The 19,957-nt window shown below is 46.3% G+C and overlaps 1 protein-coding gene across 1 annotated transcript in view; it reads left to right on the top strand.

Annotated features, from left to right (window-relative positions):
- slc16a10 (solute carrier family 16 member 10) overlaps positions 1-19,957 on the top strand; it is a 129,790-nt gene that overhangs the window by 69,880 nt on the left and 39,953 nt on the right. Inside the window, exons 2-3 of the mRNA XM_070885794.1 lie at positions 4,982-5,126; positions 7,925-8,354. Coding sequence (XP_070741895.1) covers positions 4,982-5,126; positions 7,925-8,354 — 575 coding nt within the window. The remainder of the gene's footprint in view (positions 1-4,981; positions 5,127-7,924; positions 8,355-19,957) is intronic.

Genomic DNA, 19,957 nt, shown 5'->3' with positions numbered 1-19,957 from the left:
CTCATTCCAGGGTTTCTGATCTCAGCTATTGTCCTGGGCGGGCGGGAGAACAAAAAAGGACAGTCGGTCCTTCAGGAGGGGAGAAAATTGTACGGCTCTCCAATAAGGCCTTCTGGTGGTTGGTTAAAGAAAGAACTTCCATTTCTATAGCACCTTTTCACACCCTCAGGGCATCCCGATGCACTTTACAGCCAATTAAATACTTTGGAAATTTAGTCACCACTGTAATGCAGAAAGCGTGACAGCAAATTTGCGCACAGCAAGCCCCCACAAACAGCATTTGTGATAATGACCAGATAATCTGTTTTTTGGAGATGTTGGTTGAGGGATTAAAAATTCACCAGCACGCTGGGGATTACTCATCTGCTCTTTACATCCAGCTGAGAGGGTACACGGGGTCTCGGTTTAAAATCCTATCTGAAAGACGACACCTCCGACAGTGCAGTGCTCCCTCAGTGCTGCACTGGAGTGCCAGCTTTGGCACCTCTTCTTGACCTCCCCGGAAGCAGGAGTTACATGACCTATTAGGTAGCACGCTCGCCTCTGAGTCAGAAGGTTGTGGGTTCAAGTCCCATTCCAGGGACTTGAGTGTCAACCTCTATTTATGTGTTCGAGTGCAGTGCTGAGGGAGAGCTGCACTGTGGGAGATGCTGTCTTTCGGATGAGACGTTAAACCGAGGCCCTGTCTGCTCTCTCAGGTGGACATAAAAGATCCCATGGCACTATTTTGAAGAAAAGCAGGGGAGCTATCCCCGGTGTACTGGCCTATATTTATCCCTCAGTCAGCATAACAAAAAAAAAACACATAATCTGGTCATTATTGCTGTTTGTGGGAGTTTGTTGTGCATAAATTGGCTACTGCGTTTCCCACATTACAACAGTGACTACACTCTAAAAGTACCTCATTGGCTGTGAAGTGCTTTGAGACATCCAGTGGTCGTGAAAGGCGCTATATAAATGCAAGTCTTTTTTTTCTATTAGGATGGGAATGGAAAACCGGGATGTGTGTGTGTGTGTATGTACACCATGAAAATAATTGCAGTTGATTACCAGGAAATTCTACAGGTCGCATGTGTTATAAATTATTAATCTGATGTCCTAATAGAGGTAGAAAGGCAAATACTGGTTATTATTTACATGTGGCAGTGACTTTTCACGGATAACTAAGCTTCATTCCATGGCAGCTGGCTTTTAATATTTGTCTTTCCCCTGCATTATAGCGGTATTTTTAAGAGTAGATTAAGTGCCAGAGACCTTTCCAACACATTTATCATGCAAATGTCTCCAGTTGATGGTTCTCCATGCGTAGTATCAACTCGACTTGAATAATTGTTTCTGTTTTGGGATTTGCATTGGAAGTAGCCACCCTCCTTGTATAGTCATCATGTGGTGTCATCATGATTCATATGAAAATAACCTAGGGTCACTTGTGTGTTTTGTGTCACTTGTTTGTTTCCGATCTTCCCAACCCTCACTGTCAACTTGCAGAAAGCAAGGTTTTACTTAATTAGCCCCAATTTTAACTCTGGGTGGGAATCGGGGGTTGCAGTGGTCTGCGAACACCTCGGAGCATGAGGCCCGGGAGATCTTAGTTCGTTTGCATACCCCAACACTGACTCCCACGCAAAGTCTGCGGGAGTGACTTCACTGCCATTAGCGGGCGGGAATCAAATGCGTTCAAGCCTTCACCAAGGACCACAGAACCGGTACCTGGCGAGGTAAACAAGGATTGGGAGGGGGAGGGAATCGGACAGTGCCGATCGGTGATGTGAGGGGCAAGTCCGGAAAGTGGGAGCACCAAGCCATCCTTGTGAGGTCAGGTGAGGCAGGCTAGCTTTCGCCTGTCTAGATCTTAGTCGGACCTGGGATCAAAATAGTGTGTGCGTCCCAATGACATCACAGGATGCAGCTTTGGCACTGAGATTAAAGCGCACTCTCCTCTGGGGCGGCGGCCTCCCCGTGCCTGGATATCAGACAAGTTAAAATTGCCGGGGGGTAGGAATGCATCCGGGTAATGGCTTGCACCCCACCCCTACCCCTCCATTGCCACAGAGATAGTGGCTGCATTGGTTGTTCTTCCAAAATTCCCTAGATTCAGGAACGGTCGCAGCAGATTGGAAGGTAGTAAATATAACCCCACTGTTCAAGAAAGGAGGGAGAGAGAAATACGGGAACTACAGGCCAGTTGGCCTGACATCAGTCGTCGGGAAATTGCTGCCGACAAAGAGCTATAGGCTGGATAGCTAATCCCGCTATCCAGCCTAATCCCACTTTCCAGCTCTAGGTCCGTAACCCTGCAGGTTACGGCACTTCAAGTGCACATCCAAGTACATTTTTAAATGTGGTGATGGTTTCTGCCTCTACCATCCTTCTCGAGCCCCACCACCCTCTGGGTGAAACAATTTCCCCTCAAATCCCTTCTAAATCTCCTACCAATTACTTTAAGTCTATGTCCCCTGGTTGTTGACCCCACCAAGGGAAATGGGTCCGTCCTATCCACTCTATCTAGGTCCCTCATAATTATATACACCTCAATAAGGTCTCCCTTCAGCCTCCTCTGTTCCAAAGAAAACAAACCCAGTTGATCCAATCTTTCCTCATAGTTAAAATTCTCCAGTGCAAGCAACATCCTTGTAATTCTCCCCTCTACCCCTCGAAGATGGCTGCCTAAGAAGAAGTAGTGCAATCGCATCTTTCCTGTAATGTGGTTATCAGAACTAGAACTACATGCAGTACTCCAGCTGCGGCCTAACTAGTGTTTTATACAGTTCAAGCATTACTCCCCCGCCCCCCCCCCCCCCCCCCCCGCTCTTAAATTCTATGCCTCGGCTAATAAAGGCAAGTATTCTGTATGCCTTCTTAACCACCTTATCTACCTGGCCTGCTACCGTCAGGGATCTGTGGACCTGCACTCCAAGGCTCCTTGTTACTCTACACTTCTCAGTATCTCAGAAGATATAAAAGGTTGTTACTCAAGATAAGGGCACATGGGGTTGGGGATTATGTATTAGCATGGATAGAGGATTGGTTAACGGACAGAAAATAGAGAGTAGGGATAAACAGGTCATTTCCAGGCTGGCAGGCTAGTGGAATGCTGCAAGGATCAGTGCTGGGGCCTAAGCTATTTACAATCTATATTAATGACTTGGATGAAGGGACCGAGGCAATGTATCCAAGTTCGCTGATGATACAAAGATGGGTGGGAAAGTAAGCCGTGAGGACGACACAAAGAGTCTACAAAGGGATATAGATAGGTTAAGTGAGTGGGCAATAAGGCGGCACATGGAATATAAAGTGGGGAAGTGTGAGCTTGTTAGGAAGACAAATGGCATGTTGGCATTTATTGCTAGAGGATTGGAGTACAAGAGTAAGGGCGCCGAAATTCAGCCTCCTGATAAGGCTGGTTACCGCCAGAAAGCGGCGGTCACGTGGCCGTGTCGTACGGCCGCCGATTTGTGGTTGATCAGTTGCCACTTGCAGAATTCCATTCGGGGGTTTTTGCAACGGTGTGGTGAGCCGCCCCACTCCCCCCCCCCCCCCCCCCCCACCCCCACTCCCCACTCCTGCAGATACGTCGTTAAAAACGTCATCAGAGCGTGCACCGCAGCCTCTCCGCCCCAGAAGCTAAATTCATTTTTTAAAGTGAACCGGCTGCCTGTCGGTGCCCCCGACACATTTTTGTGTTGGTGCATGGTGCTGGCCCAAGATCACCAGCGGACTTTGAAGGCGTGTTGTGTGCATCTCCATTTTTTTTGGTCAATAATTTTTTGGAGTTCTCAAACCTTTGCCACTCACCCTTTTCATAGCGGCATTGAATGCTGGTGGGCTGGGGGCCTCAATCTGTACTTCAGAGGCCTCATTGGGGAGGTTCTGCTTGTGGGGCAATGGGCTCGATGCTGGCAGCGGAATGCCTCCTGCACATTGTGGAGTTGAGGTCGAAGATCAGCCATGATTTTGTTGAATGGCAGAGCAGGCTCGAAGGGCTTGCTGCTCCTAATTCTTATGTTTCTATGTTCTTGTGCTGTTTCTGTGATGCGCTGGCACAGAATGGCTGACTCATGTGGCTGTGTAACAATTGCTACACTTCAACGGTAATCATTTATGAATGGCTTTGAGATATTTTGATGATGTGGTCGGGTGCTATATAATTGCAAATTTTCCTTTTTAAAAGCTACTTGCCATAAATCATAACCTTGCCTAGACTTGGATAATCTGTATGTCAATGTGACAAAACCCTGTCATATTGAATTGATTTAACTGAAACCCCTTCCAAAGTAACTCTTAGAAACCTAGAAAGTTGTTATTTATGCATGGTACTTTTCAACAAGGTCAAAACACCGCCTATAGCAGGCCTATGGCAATTGAATGTGGGTACATTTTGTTTCGGAGTTTGCATAGGTATGTTGTACACGCTCAGTTTGCGCAATTGCATGTTTTCTTTGCTCGTACATATTCTTAGAGTGCTCGGAAGTGCCTTGAACTATTCTGAAATGGTGCAGCCACAAACATTCTGTTCAAAGAAACTATCACCAGATGCCAGTGAAATCTTCTTGCAAAGCAGAAGGCTGTGACACTCGCTCAGCAGGCAAACCTTGCCAAAATGTGCCCTGCCTACTATACTGCTCACAATGTAGCCCCAATTCTAGGTCGGGAGTGTGAGGGCCGGGCCGGGGCGGGAGGGTAGCACCCATGACAGCGCCAGTGTGAGTCCATTTTAACTGCAGGGCCTCTTTTTAAAAATTTGCCAAGGCTGACTCCTGCCCAAAGCCAGTGGGGATGACGTATAGACCGGCGAGTGGGATTTTGGGCAGCGGATGGTCCCTGGTCGTCGGGTGCATCTAACCAGGGTGGGGGTGGGAGTCCCCTCGTTGATACCAGAAATGGGAATGCTGGGAGATGGAAACATTAGAAGCCATAGATAGTAGGAAAAAAAATAGTTCAGTTCTGTATATTAAGCACTTTGTGTTCCCTCTTTTCACAGCGTGGGTAGGTTCGGTGTCCATGGGAATGATCTTCTTCTGCTCTCCCATTGTGAGCATTTTTACAGACTTGTATGGATGCAGGAAAACTGCAACAGTCGGAGCTGCTATTGCTTTCATCGGGCTAATTGCAAGTTCGTTCGTCAAGTGAGTTTTCTGCTGCATGCTTCAAATGTTATGTACTCTTTCCCACAGTGCCCCAAATGCATTGAAGAGCATTTCTAAAGTTGGCTGGTTCACTGATGATTTTGTGGATTATAAGTTGGGCAAAAGATATTTTAGGAGATGATATTCTTCCGCGAGGGTAGGAAGTTATCTTAAACCACCCTTTCCCATAAATCCACCTCACCATCTAGTGTGTATTTTTGGGGCTACTGACGCATGGCTTGTCTTCATTGAGAGACTACGAGAAAATAACTCCAAATGCTGGAAACTAGCTGGCCCGTGATTCCGTCCTGATCAAGGTCCTGCCCTTGGAACACTATTGTCACCGGTGCCAATCACTCCACTGTGTAATTTCCAGCATTTTCTGTGTTTACTTTTTCTTCATAGGAATATAGGAATTGTTAGCCGATAAAGTACCAAGTTCGCCTTGTACCATCCTGCTTGTTGCGTGATACAACGATAATTGAGTAGTTGACTAATCTCTTATCAATTAGTCCACAACAGACCCAGACATGACACGAGGAAAACCTCATCCATCCTTGGTTATCAACATTCCCCCCATTACTCTGCTGAAGGGAAGAAGAAAGATTCTTTAGGGCTGGGACATCTCCAGGGTAATGATATGAATCCGTGGTGCGAGTGGGGTGCCTCGCTTGCTTGCTAAGGCACCTATCAGAAATCTGGGCATGTGTGATCTTTCCAACCAGATGGTGAGGCTCCCACCAGCAGCATAGACTCATTAACTTAGCCCCATTGTGATCCACAGAATCAGACAGCACAGGAGGAGGCTATTCGGCCCATCGGGCCTGTGCTGGCTCTTTGAAAGTGCGATCTAATTAGTCCCACTCTCCTCTTTCCCCATAGTCCTGTAGTTTTTTTCCTTTTCAAGTATTTATCCAATTCAACATCTAGATTCAGCATCTAGTTTTGCAAACACAAATAGCTGGCAATTCTGGTGAACTCATTCATTAGATTCTTTTGAAAATCACATGCGAAGGAGGGTAAATGTTCACCTTCGAGCCCCCATCGTGTAGCTTTGCATGCCTGCCGTGCATTATCAGGAAAAGATTGAACGGACAGAGAATTGTAAAGCTGCACACTCGACCTCCCGACATGCACCCGAGCACGCAAAGCTCTGCGCTGTGAGCGCAAACGATCAAAATCTAGCTGCCATCGTAGTTTGCAATCTCTTTCAGCAGAATGCGCAAGGGTATTGCTATCATACCACTCCTCAGCGAGTACCCAACCTCTGTCCTGCTATTGTAGCTGTTACGCTTCCTTCTGGTCAGTGGTAAAACCCCAAGATGTTGATTAAAAGGTGGTGCCATTGAAGTCCAGGGGAGCCGGCCTGCTCTTGTTTGAGCTGGTCATTCCCGGGCACTTGTGTGGCGTGGTCATTTCCTGCCACTTGAATGCTGTGCCCAGATACTTCTGGAGCTAAGCACTGTGCATTTGTCAGTGAACAGCTTTACTCCTGACGTGATAGAGGAAGAATGTTTGATGGAGGAGCTCTTGTAATGCCGCCTTTGAGTTGCATCCAGTCCAGCTCTCTTTCCCCCCCCCCCCCCCCCCCTTCACACAACATCAAAGTAGACCTAACCAAAGTCGCAAACGGCATCCTCTGACTGTGACCATGGTAGTGCGTTATCCCTCCCTGTCTTCCCTACAGTTGACCACACCATTCTCCAGTTCCATGGGACTGCCCTCGTGTGACAGTAAGATTCAAGGTGTAGGTGCTGAGAGTTATGAGCTATGTTGAATTCATTATGTTGCTAAGTTGCTGGCCTCCGATGAGTTGCACGCATCCTCATGAGGAAAGAGAGCAAGAAGTCTCCTCCTTGGGCTGCTCGTACAGACCCAAGTGGCTAAGCTGCTCTTAGGCCTATATCAATTCTGCTCCATTCAGCCACTGGCCACCTGCCCCTCCGCTGCAGGAAGCTTATTATCCAGTCCACAACTCTGAGCCATACAGGAGGGCGGGTGTCACTACTGCCCTATGTAGACCTTAAGCTTGGTGCCAGATTTGAGGTCCTGGTCTTCAATCACTGTCTTCCTCAGGCAACCGAAGACTGCGCTGGCGCACTGGAGGCGGTGTTGGACCTCATTGGACCCCACCGGCACCTGGGAGTCCCTGGCCCAAGACTGCCCGCCCTAAGTGGAGGAAGAGCATCCGGGAGTGAGCACCTAGAGTCTCGTCGTCGAGAGCATGCAGAAAACAAGCGCAGGCAGCGGAAGGAGCGTGCAGCAAACCAGACTCCCCACCCACCCTTTCCTTCAACCACTGTCTGTCCCACCTGTGACAGAGACTGTAATTCCAGTATTGGACTCTACAGTCGCCTGAGAACTCACTTTTAGAGTGGAAGCAAGTCTTCCTCAATTTCGAGGGACTGCCTATGATGATGATTATCCAGTCAGACCAAAATGAGTAGAGTGCCATCGGGAAAGGACTGCAGTCAAGAGTGCAAGAGCATGCAAAAGTGCTCTGAGATTTGGTTTCAAAGGTGTGATCTTTTAATAATGCTTTTATACCCAGCTGCTTATGTCATCTATGGTATTTTGGAGTCTGTTACTTACGCAAAAGCTACACATCTCCATATAGCTGCTGAGTTCTCACCACAAAGCCCCCGAAAGCATTGTCTATGATAAAATTGTATTGATGGTGTAATATAAGCATTAGAATATAGTGCATTATATGTTTGTGTAATTTTGGTGCAATTTCAAAGCTCACTGTGCTTACCATGTTGTTCCTGCCCCTCCTACGTTCTTTGCATCCAATGCAGATCTCTAGGGCCCATGTATTTTACATATGGAATCGTATTTGGCTGTGGTTCTTCGTTTGCCTACCAACCATCTCTGGTGATTCTGGGACATTATTTCAAACAACGCCTGGGGTTGGTGAATGGGATCGTCACGGCTGGCAGCAGTGTCTTCACCATAGTCTTGCCCTTGCTCTTGAAACAGTTGCTCCCAAAGATTGGACTCAGCCATATGTTGCGTGTCCTCAGTGCCTTCATGTTTGTGCTGTTTCTGGTTGGATTTACTTACAAACCCCTCATCCCAGTGAACAACAGCAGTAAATCGTCTTCAAAACAAAAACTGAACATAAAAAAGCTTTTCAATGTGAAGATATGGAAATTCCTAGCATACCGCATCTGGGCTTTTGGAATCCCAACTGCACTCTTCGGATACTTTGTGCCTTATGTTCATCTTGTAAGTATTTCCTATTTATTTGTTTACAACCTAACAGCAACTTGCATTTATATAACGCCTTTAACATAGTAAAACGTCCCAAGGCGATTCACAGGACGTTGACTGCAAAGTCAGGCAAAAATTTAACACCGAGCCACATAGGAGGAAATTAGGACAGGCTTGGTCAAAGACGTGTGCTTTAAGAAGCATCTAAAAGGAGGATAGAGAGGTTCAGGGAGGGAATTCAAGACCTTGGGGCCTTGGCAGCTGAAGGCACGGCCGCACATAGCAGAGCAAAGAAAATCAGGGATGCACGAGGTCAGAATTGGAGGAATGCAGAGATATCTGAGGGTTGAAGGCCTGGAGGAAGTTGCTGCGATGGAGAGGGGCGAGACCCTGAGAATTTTGAATTTGAAGCACTGCTGCACCAAGGAACAATACTTAGATAGTTCGGACCAAACAAAATAAACACAGTGCGGGAGGGGTTCCACAACTCGCTCTGCGTGGTAACATCGTTTGTGAAGATTTTCTCTAATCAGCGTTGGAAATCTATCTATAAAGGTCACTTGGGCATCACGAGCATTTGAAAATGATCCTTCAGTCTGCTCGCATTCAGCAAAAGACTAACGTTTGTAGGTAAATGCTGGTACAAAAGCAAAATACTACAGATGCTGGAGATCTGAAATAAAAACAAAGTGCTGAAGATACGCAGCGGGTCAGACAGCATCTGTGGTGAGAGAATCTGAGTTAATGTTTCAGGTTGATGACCCTTCGTCAGAACCGGAGAAGCCTAGAGATGAAATAGGTTTTAAGCAAGAGCAGGGGGAGGAGTGTAAAGAACGAGAGGGAAGGTCTCTGATCGAGTGGAAGGCAGGAGAGATTAAATGACAAAAGGGATGATGGTGCAAGGAGATAGTAATGGGACAAGTAAAGAAACAAAAGATGGGTCTAGAGGAGGTATAAATGGGAATGGCAGAATCATCAGAAACAGTTGCTGTCTGAACAAATGGGGGGCAGAGGTTATGATCTGAAATTGTTGAACTCGTGTTGAGTCCGGAAGGGTGTAAAGTACCTAATCGAAAGATGAGATGCTGTTGCTCGAGCTTCCGTTGAGCTCATTGGAACAGTGGAGGGGGCCGAGGACAGAGAGGTTAGAGTGGGAATGATCTGGAGAATTAAAATGACAGGCGAGAGGGAGCTTGGGGGTCACACTTGCGGACTGAATGGAGGTTTTCCACAAAGCAATCATCCAATCTATGTTTTGTCTCCCCAGTGTGGAGGAGACCATATCGTGAGCAGCGATTAACGAATACTAAATTGAAAGAAGTCAAAGTAAATCGCTGTTTCACCTGGAGTATTCGGGGCCTTGGACAGTGGGAAGGGAGAAGGTAAAGGGCAGGTGTTGCATCTCCTGCGCTTGGACGGGAAGGTGTCGTGGGAAGGTGGGGGGGGGGGGTGAGTTGGGGATGATTGAGGGGTCGACCAGGGAGTCATGAAGGGAATGGTCCCCTTGGAATGCTGAAAGGAGACGGGAGGGCAAGATGTGTTTGGAGGTGCGATCTCACTGGAGTTGGCGGAAATGGCCGTTTAATGTGAAGTCTGGAGGGGTGGAAGGTGAGGACAAGGGGAACCACATTGTGGTTCTGGGAGGGAGAGGAAGGGGTGAGAGCTGAATTGTGGGAAGTGGAACGGAAACAGTCGAGGGCCACATTAACCACGGCGGAGGGGAATCCTCAGTTGAGGAAAAAGGAAGACATCGGAAGCACTGGTATGGAAGGTGGCATCATCAGAACAGATATGACATAGATGGAGAAACTGGGAGAATGGATTAGAGTCCTTACAGGAAGCAAGGTGGGAGGAGGTGTAGTCCAGGTAGCTGTGGGAGTCAGAAATGGGGACATTTGGCTGGAGATTTCCCCTTTTTTAAAAAAAAACCTGGTGGATTTGGAGCGTGGGGTCAGTTAAATGTTAAAAATGGGATTCCCAATTCGATCCCGCCTCCGATTTTGCCAGTGGAGGGCGGGGGGGGCGCAGGCGACCAGCCCGTTCCCAGGGGGCGTTACCACAATTTAAATATTGTAATGAGGCTGGAAGCCTCTTTATCCCCTCCATTTTGTGTTTAACTGTCGGGTGTTTGGGATTCGGGAAATCCAGTAGTTAAACAGAAGCGGGGACTGCTGCATTGAGGAGGTAAGTGGCTTTATACCTACCTGGATCCAGGGTCCCTACCCCAGTCCCCTCGATTGGAGACCGCCACACCCCACCCCCCCCCCCCCCCCAAACGATGATGAGGCCGGCTGCAATCCTCCGGTGGCCAGCCCAATCCTCTCTTCCTCCCCCCACCCCTCCGATCCCAATCACTGACCCTTGCCGATCCTCATCCTCCTCCCCCCTCGTCATGGTCCAGGGAGAGGTCGGTAAATGGCAGGATCTACTTGAAGGCGAGAATATAGCATCTGAGGAGATTCCAGCAGGTGCGCTCTCTCCAGTGTCCTGGCCAGCACACATCCGTTAAGGAAGATTCCCAAACAAACAGACTTGTCTCATTGGTGTTTGTGATATGTTCCTGTGCACAAAATGGGTGCATTGTGTGCGATTTCCTTCAATGGAATGGAAAATCAGGCGGGGTGTATAACGGATGGCTGGTGAGCTACCATCCATTTTGCAACCCCCCCCCCCCCCCCCCCCCAATAGGGAAGGTCTGTGATAGGGTGGAAGACTAGGGTGAATATCCCGCCATTCACACCCTATTTTGACTAATGTTTTTCTAACTCCTGGCATCACCATTTGTATTTGGGCCGTCATCCCTTTTGTCTCTAATCTCTCCTGTCTTCCACCCTATCACAGACCTTCCCTTTTGTCCTTTCTTCCCCTCCCCCTTTCTGCGCTTGTTAAGAATTTGTTCTTTCCGAACACTCTCCAGTTCTGACAAAGGGTCATCGACCCGATATGTTAACCCTGCTTCCTCTCCACAGATGCTGCCTGACCCGCTGAAAATTTCCAGCATTTTCTGTTTTTATTCCAGATTCCAGCATGCGCAATATTTTGCTTTTGTACCAGAATTTTATTTGCCTTATTTACTAAGCACACCAGATTCTCCTGTGTCACTCCTCAACACCTTTCCCCATTAGCACATGGTCGGTCCCATTATTCCATCTTTGCACATGCGTCCTCATTGGTTCCTTGCTCGCAACCTATATTTAAGCGATACGTTTCCCTTCATTCACTCATTTTTCCCTTCATTCACTTTGCAAAAGAACAATAGATATGAATGTAAAGCAGCGTTCCATGCTTGATACTTCCATCTACTTTTTCACTGAAAGGAAATGATGGAGCAAAACATAGCACTAAATCCCTTTGAATCTGATTGCAGAGGAAAATGTAGCTCTAAATCCTTCTCAATCTGGTTGTGTTCTTAGATTCTTCTTTTGATGGTATCTGCACACTTGGAGATTACTTAAGATACTCTTCACCATTATTTAATAATATAGAAAAGGGGAGACGGTAAATGTTTCAGGCCCGGCTGGACAGAGGAGGGAACCAGGCTGGGCAGGAATCCCTCCAAGTTGCAGCATCGATGGTGTCCGTGGAGATTCCAAAAGGCAGGAGGGCCTTAAGTTGAATGATGATATTTAAGGATGTAAAGCAGAAAAAAAATTAGGCCCTGTTTTAACAAAATCTGGTTAAGTAAAATTTATCCTTCTTCCCTTTACACCTGCACCCAACCATCTGGGCACCTTGCATAGTTGTATCACGGAAAAGTGCCGCACATGGTATAGTCTGGTTCCTTTGCACATTATCTATGGAACAGTGTTTTACGGCAATATAATTACTAAAAGTGCATCAAGCTTCAAGGAGGGTGCATTTCTCTCGCTGGTTTACTTGTAACTTTGGTGAGAGAGAGAGAGAGAGAGAGAGAGACCACAGCTGTTGTGATCATCCCAGAAGGTTGGGGGGGTTAGAAGTGAGTCGATATTTGTCCAACAGTTTTTTAATCGCATCAAGTTTCTCTGCCGTCCTTCCCACTGGATGATAAATTGTTTAAATGTCTGCTGTGATGGTCACTTTCACAGTGCGATTTGGAGTGTGTGTGTGGCAATAATTCTTTCACGAACTACAGTGGGATTTCCAATCTGAACAGGTGCTTTTTATATTGGCGTTTGTTCAGGTTCGAGTCAGGAGAGTGGTGTCTGTGTGCTGACTCCCTGTGCCTGCAGTGCCAAAACCTGCTCCTTTATCCCAACAGCAGAACTACAGGCCCACATGGAGCTAGCTCACCCTCCTAAGCAGACTCTTCCACAAACTAAACGAGCAGCAAAGTCGAAGCGTGCCTCTCCGTGCTGGTGCTCTTTAATGGTGGAGTGGCAGACGATACAAACAGTATAAGTCCCATAATGTGGCCAAATAAACCTTCAGGCGATACGTAGCACCGTTTACAGTTTTAAAGTTACAAGTCAAACACCCAGACTGGATCACGATCATGTAAACATGAATAAAATTGCACCTATTTTTAATATTCTTTGTTACAACTTGGCACCTTTAACGTCTTAAAGCATCCCAAGGTGCTTCATAGAGGCATAAGGAAACAAAATTGGACTCCGAGCCAAAAATGGAGGAGGGCTGACCAAAAAATTGGTAAGAGGTGAGTTTTAAGGAGGGTCTTGAAGGAGAGGGAGTTGGAGAGTCACGTGTTTTGGAAGGGAATTCCAGAGGGTGGGGCTTGGGCGACTGAAGCACGGCTGTCAACGATGGGGCAGAGAGAACAGAGTCAAAGGAATGGAGATTGGGGGAGGGGGGGTTGTACTGCTGGAGGACAAGAGGAATGGAAGCGTGAGGCCATGGAGATGGAGGCATTTAAAGAAAGAAAAGAAAGATGGATTTATATAGCGCATTTCACGACCACTGGACATCTCAAAGCGCTTTGCAGCCAATGATGTACTTTTGGGGTGTAGTCACTGTTGTAATGTCGGAAACATTACAGCAGTAATTTAGACACGAGGATGAGAATTTTAAAATGAAGGTACTGGGCAACATTTTGGATGAGCTGAAGTTAGAGGGTGGGAGACAGACTGGGAGAGCATTGGCGTAGTAGGGAGAAAAGGCATAGATGAGTGTTTCTGTGGCACATGGGCTGAGGTAGGGGCAGAGGTGGGTGATGCTACGAAGCTGGAAGTACGTATTTTTTGTGATGGAGAGGATACAGTGTCAACTAACATGGGGGTTCGGAAAGGATCTGCAGTTTAATGGTAATGAGGTTAAGGGAGCAAGAGATAGATCTCATAGACAAGATGACTGGGGGACATGAGGGAGATATCAGAGAGCGAGATAGGGGTTCAGGAATGGGGCAGGGGTGGCCGAGTGGGAGGTTTGGCTTGGTGGGCTGGAGTAGAAGTCCATGAGCTGCTTACATTTAGTGGTGAGGGTGGGGCAGGTGAAAGAGATAAGGGGGTGAGTGATAATGGAGAAAAGATGATCATAGAGTAGTGGGTGGCCTTGGCAGAGGAGAATGAGGGAAGGGTTTTTTTCTCGGGTAGACACAGAAGGAAGTGGGGTGGGCTTCACCATTAAGCAGTAACTGGTAGCAGTGACGTTTGAGACACCAATGTTATCTCCCGGGTTTCCAGTGGTGACCATAAATCACTTTCATGGCTTGTGAAATAATGTGTTTCCTCGGATGGGATTACTGCCTTGTCATGTGGCATTATCTGTGCCATCTATGGTGTTACCGGTACAGCTAGGGAAGTAACTGTGAAAAGATTGCTGCTTGCTGAATAATTCTACCAACACCTATGTTGTTGAGGAGCACACACAAATACCAGGCATCACAGTGACGAATGGCAGGCTAAGACCATGACCTGAAGAGAGAAAAGTGCAAATGTTGGAAATCTGAAATAAAAACAAACTACTGGAATTACGCAACAGGTTTGACAGCATCTGAATAGAAACAAGGTGCAGGAGTAGGCCATTCGGCCCCTCGAGCCTGCACCGCCATTCAATATGATCATGGCTGATCATGCAACTTCCGTACCCCACTCCTGCCTTCTCTCCATACCTCCATGATCCCTTTAGCCGTAAGGGCCACATCTAACTCTCTCTTGAATATATCCAACGAACCGGACTCAACAACTTGCTGTGGTAGAGAATTCCACAGGTTCACAATACTCGGTGAAAAGGTTTCTCCTCATCTTGGTTCTATATGGCTTACCCCTTATCCTTAGACTGTGACCCCTGGTTCTGGACTTCCCCAACATCGGGAACATTCTTCCTGCATCTAACCTGTCCAATCCCGTTACAATTTTAGATGCTTCTATGAGATCCCCTCTCATTCTTCTAAATTCCAGTGAATATAAGCCTAGTCAATCCAGTCTTTCTTCATGTGTCAGTCCTGCCATCCCGGGAATCAATCTGGAGAACCTTCGCTGCACTCCCTCAATAGCAAGAATGTCCTTCCTCAGATTAGGAGACCAAAACTGCACACAATACTCAATGTGTGGTCTCACCAAGGCCCTGTACAACTGCAGTAACATGAACTCATTGAATGGCGGTGCAGGCTAGAAGGGCCGAATGGCCTACTCCTGCACCTATTTTCTATGTTTCTATCTCCCTGCTCCTATACTCAAATCCTCTCGCTATGAAGGCCAACATGCCATTTGCCGCCTTCACCGCCTGCTGTACCTGCATGCCAACTTTCAATGACTGATGTACCATGACACCCAGGTCTTGTTGCACCTCCCCTTTTCCTAAACTGTCACCATTCAGATAATAATCTGCCTTCCTGTTTTTGCCACCAAAGTGGATAAATAGATTGACAAAGATCAACCTGCCTCTGCTCTTTTATTCTGCGATGTGCTTCTTCTAAATTTTGATGGCATTTTAGAATTTTTATCTGACGTACGGGTGGAATAAATTACACTGCTCGTTCATCTGGTATTGCAAGTGACTGCGTTTCAAAAAGCGTCTCAGTTTCAAGTTTCGCAACTGAACATCTGTTGCAACAGTTGTTTCCCCTCCTCCTCTCCCAGTTTCAAGGCTATTGCTGCTTTTTAATGCTAGGTTTCAACATTGTGCTGGGCACAAAGGATGCTGCTGTTTGTTTTTTCATGTTCATTTTCAACTCCACCGTATGCATTTTTGCATAAAGTGTTTCCTCGGAATTTATTTTCTTCCTTTTCAGCAAGCCATGTGATTGCGAGCTATTTTTGGATGATTGCTTCTATATAGACATTTGAAAAGGCCATGTTTGGGGGGTGGTGGGGCCTCAGCACTTCAACTTTGATCACTGCCAAATTCTAATTCAAAGACAACCATAAAGTGCTTGTATTTCGCCTTGGTTTCATTATATGGATCTCTTTGTTAACCATACACAAACCTGAGCCTTGCGGCACCAATGTATCTCTATAAATTGAAGCACAAATACAACCTATATCCAGATTTGCACATGATATTATGGTCAAGCATTCTTGCACTATGTTTTTTCTTTGTTCTTAACAATGTTTCTACCTCCTTTCCTGACAGTGTGTAGTGTTTAAAATCGCCTCCAACAGTCCACAGTGAGCCATGTGCAAGGTTTGTGCCAGTTTCTCTTAAAATGCTCAGGGCTAAGGCCATGGATCTTTTATTTATTTTCTGGATCCCTTAATGTTGTGGGGGCAGATATTCCAGGGGTGGGAGGGGGGTCCACCAGCCTCCCGCTGTGACTGACCGAACTAGCAAGGGAAACGGTCATTAGCTGCCATGTTCTGTCAGTCTCCCACTAGGGTAACAGTGGGATGGAGATCAGTGGAACACCCATTGTTTAATCCATTTTGTGCAAACTTTGACTTTTGCACAGATTTTGCACTTCCTTTACCCACTTGCCTTCTCAAAGTCAAATACTACTTTCCGTCAGTGTCATCCATGGCTCAGTTGGTAGCACTCATGCCTCTTCGTCATAAGGTCACTGGTTCAAGTTCCATTCCAGAGATTTGAGCACATGATCCAGGCTGACATTTCATTGCAGCACTGAGGAAGTGCTGTCGAAGATGTGACATTAAACCAAGGTCCCATCTGCTCTCTCGGGTGGATGTAAAAGATCCCATGGCAGTAGTTCAAAAAAGAGCAGGGAAGTTCTCCCTGATGTCCTGACCAATATTTATCCCTCAACGAACATCTAAAAAAAACTTGGTCATTATCACATTGCTGTTTGTATGACCTTGCTGTGCGCAAATTGTCTGCCACATTTCCCGCATTACAACAGTGACTACACTTCAAAAGTAAAAACAGAAAATGCTGGAAATACTCAGCAGATCAGACAGCATCTGTGGAGAAAGAAACAGAGTTAATGTTTTAGGTTGATGACCCTTCGTCAAAACACTTCAAAAGTACTTAATTGGCTGTAAAGCATTTGAGATGTTTGGAGGTTGCGAAAGACGCTGTAGAAATGCAAGTCTTTTTAAAACTAACTGGGATGAATAGCCTAATGGATATGGTAGTTAAATGGCTATGGTGCTGAACTATCAACCCAGAGATTAGGAGTTCAAATCCTACCAAAAGAATTGTGAAAGGGAATTCAATAAATCTGATAATGACCATGAACATTGTTTGATTATAAAAAATCAAAATATCTTGGTGAGTTCACTAATAAAGGGAAGGAAACCAAATTATCTCTAAGTTGAAGCATGAATACAACACGTATCCAGACTTACACATAAGAACATAAGAAATAGGAGCAGGAGTAGGCCATGTGGCCCCTCAAGCCTGCTCCGCCATTCAATAAGATCATGGCTGATCATCGACCTCAAATCCACTTTCCCGCCCGATCTCCATATCCCTTGATTCCCCTAGACTCCAAAAATCTATCTATCTATCTCCGCCTTGAATAGATTCAGAGACTCAGCATCCACAGCTCTCTGGGGCAGAGAATTCCAAAGATTTACTACCCTCTGAGAGAAGAAATTCCTCCTCATCTCTGTCTTAAATGGCCTACCTCTTAACCTGAGACTGTGACCCCTATTTCTAGACTCTCCTGCCAGGGGAAACAACCTCTCAGCATCTACCCTGTCAATCCCCTTCAGAATCTTGTATGTTTCAATGAGATCACCTCTCATTCTTCTAAACTCCAGAGAGTATAGGCCCATTCTATACAATCTCTTATCATATGACAGCCCTCTCATCCCAGAAATCAATCTAGTGAACCTTCATTGCACCGCCTCCAAGGCAAGTATATCCTTCCTTGGGGAAGGAGACCAGAACTGTGCACAGTACTCCAGGTGTGGTCTCACCAAGGCCCTGTACAATTGTAGCAAGAATTCCTTACTGTTATACTCCAACCCCCTTGCAATAAAGGACAACGTGCCATTTGCTTTCCTTATTGCTTGCTGCACCTGCATGCTAGCTTTCTATGTTTCATGCACAAGATCACTCAAATCTCTCAGAACAGCAACATTTAAACATTTCTTATCCTTTAAAAAATATTTTGTATTTTCTATTCTTCCTACCAAAGTGTTATAACAACAACAACTTGTATTTCCTCACATTTTTCTGCCATCTGCCATACTGCTCACTCACTTAGTCTATCTATATCCCTTTGCAGATGCTTTGTGTTCTCCTCACAGCTTACTGTCCCATCTAGCTTTGTAAGGCACATGACATTAAGCTGGTGGTTCTCTGAAAGCATTCTGAAGAGCTGCATGGTTAACAGCCCGACATGGTCTGGCCTACATGTGGCTCCGGTTCCACTATGTGGTTGACCCTCATGGAAGGGCAATAAAAACTGACTTGCGAGTGTTGCCAATATCCTCTGGCAATAAACAGTTTGGGATGACCTGTTTCCTCCTTTCTGGCTTGCATTTGTCATCCCTGATTTCTTAGTGAGATTGGCCTCGTGTGGCCTTCATTCCTAGAATGAATCAAGAATATAACCAAAACAGGAATCCAGTTTGAAAAATAAATTCAATTAATCCTTAAATGTAAACTGCGTGAAAACAAAATGAAAATTCAACAACATTTAAAAAAAAAAAAAATCCTGATTTTTTTTTTTATCCCTTCCTCTCCCTTCCCCCTCGAGAACAACAAATTGTATTTATATAGCACCTTTAACGTAGTGAAACATTCCAAGGCGCGTCACAGGAGTATTATGAGATTAAAAATGGGAGAAATTAGTGCAGGTGACCAAAAGCTTGGTCAAAGAGATATGATTGAAGGAGCATCTTGAATGAGGAAAGAGGGGCGGAGGGGTTTAGGCAGGGAGTTCCAGAGCTGAGGGCCTAGGCAACAGAAGGCATGGCCACCAATGGTTGAGCAATTATAATCGGGGATGCTCAAGAGGGCAGAATTGGAGGAGCGCAGACATCTCGGGGGTGGGGGAGGGGCGGTGGGGCTGGTGGAGATTACAGAGACAGGGAGGGAAGAGACCATGGAGGGATTTGAAAACAAGGATGAGAATTTTGAAATCGAGGCTTTGCTTAACCGGAAGCCAATGTAGGTCAGTGAGCACAGGGGTGATGGGTGAGCGGGACTTGGTGTGAGTTAGGACACGGGCAGCTGAGTTTTGGATCTTTCTAGTGATGAGGAGGGTCATATTGTGGCTATTCCAGATACTTTTATACTTTTAGAATACGTACCCTTATGTATGCCGCAAACTATCAGATTGACTTATGGTATCCATATTCCCCATGGGTACAGTCCATCACACCCAACCCTCATAGAAATACCTGCAGCAACATCTCATACTTGGCTTGGGGCCAACTGTTCTCCTTACTTCAAGAGCAATGACTGAACCATCAGGCAGCTACTTCTACAGCCACCATGCAGCTGAGTTTTGGAATTCCCTCCCTCCGCCTTGTCACATCCGCCTTGCCTTTAACAGCCTCTTAAAAGGCCCTTTCCTCCAACCATGCTTTCACCTCTGCCAAGCCCTCTCTTTGTTTTTGTCCTTCTGCGCGGTGCCTTCTTGTCCACTTATCGTCCAGCACCTGTAAAGCGCATGAGGTATTTCTCTGTGCGTGAGGGAAGAGAGCATTTATCCCTCCAGAACACCGAATCTGCCCCCCAGCCCCCCCCCCCACCCCCCGAATGCAGATGGACGCAGCGCCTTAAAATCTCCTCCAGCTACACGGAAAAACATTACACAAAAACCCCAACCTGCTGTTACTGTACTAGCCACACGCAGAGCAGTTAGAGTCACTGAGGCACTCGGCATATCTGGAGCTAACATTTGACAAACCTGTTTCTTTTCCTCCCAAATCAATTTAAACCACTTTCAACACTGTTCTTCAGGCCAAAAGAACTTCCGCATTAGTCTGAACTTCCTTTTGGGTGCCTCCTCCTCGAGTCTCTCCAGCTATTTGCTGGTGTTTCTTGTTCTCTCTGTGGCTGCTGAGACAGCACAATAGTTGCTGTTGCAACAAAGAAATACATTTTGGGAAATTCTGAAAGCTCTGCATTTTGGTCTGGCTTGTGAATAATGAAAGCTGGTTCAGTACTTTCAGTAGCAAGAATAGCATTTGAGCTTTAAAGTATCCAAGCGTGACTGACCGAATAACATTCATTTATCCTGCCCTCTTACAATTGGGGAGATTGCCACTGGCAAACTAAAAAAAACAATCCTTCACCATTGTGTTTAATCCCATAATCCCATTATGGCT

The sequence above is a fragment of the Pristiophorus japonicus genome, chromosome 7 (genome assembly GCF_044704955.1).
Source record: "Pristiophorus japonicus isolate sPriJap1 chromosome 7, sPriJap1.hap1, whole genome shotgun sequence".
Lineage (NCBI taxonomy): Eukaryota > Metazoa > Chordata > Chondrichthyes > Pristiophoridae > Pristiophorus > Pristiophorus japonicus.
This window is presented reverse-complemented; position numbering and strand designations above follow the sequence as displayed.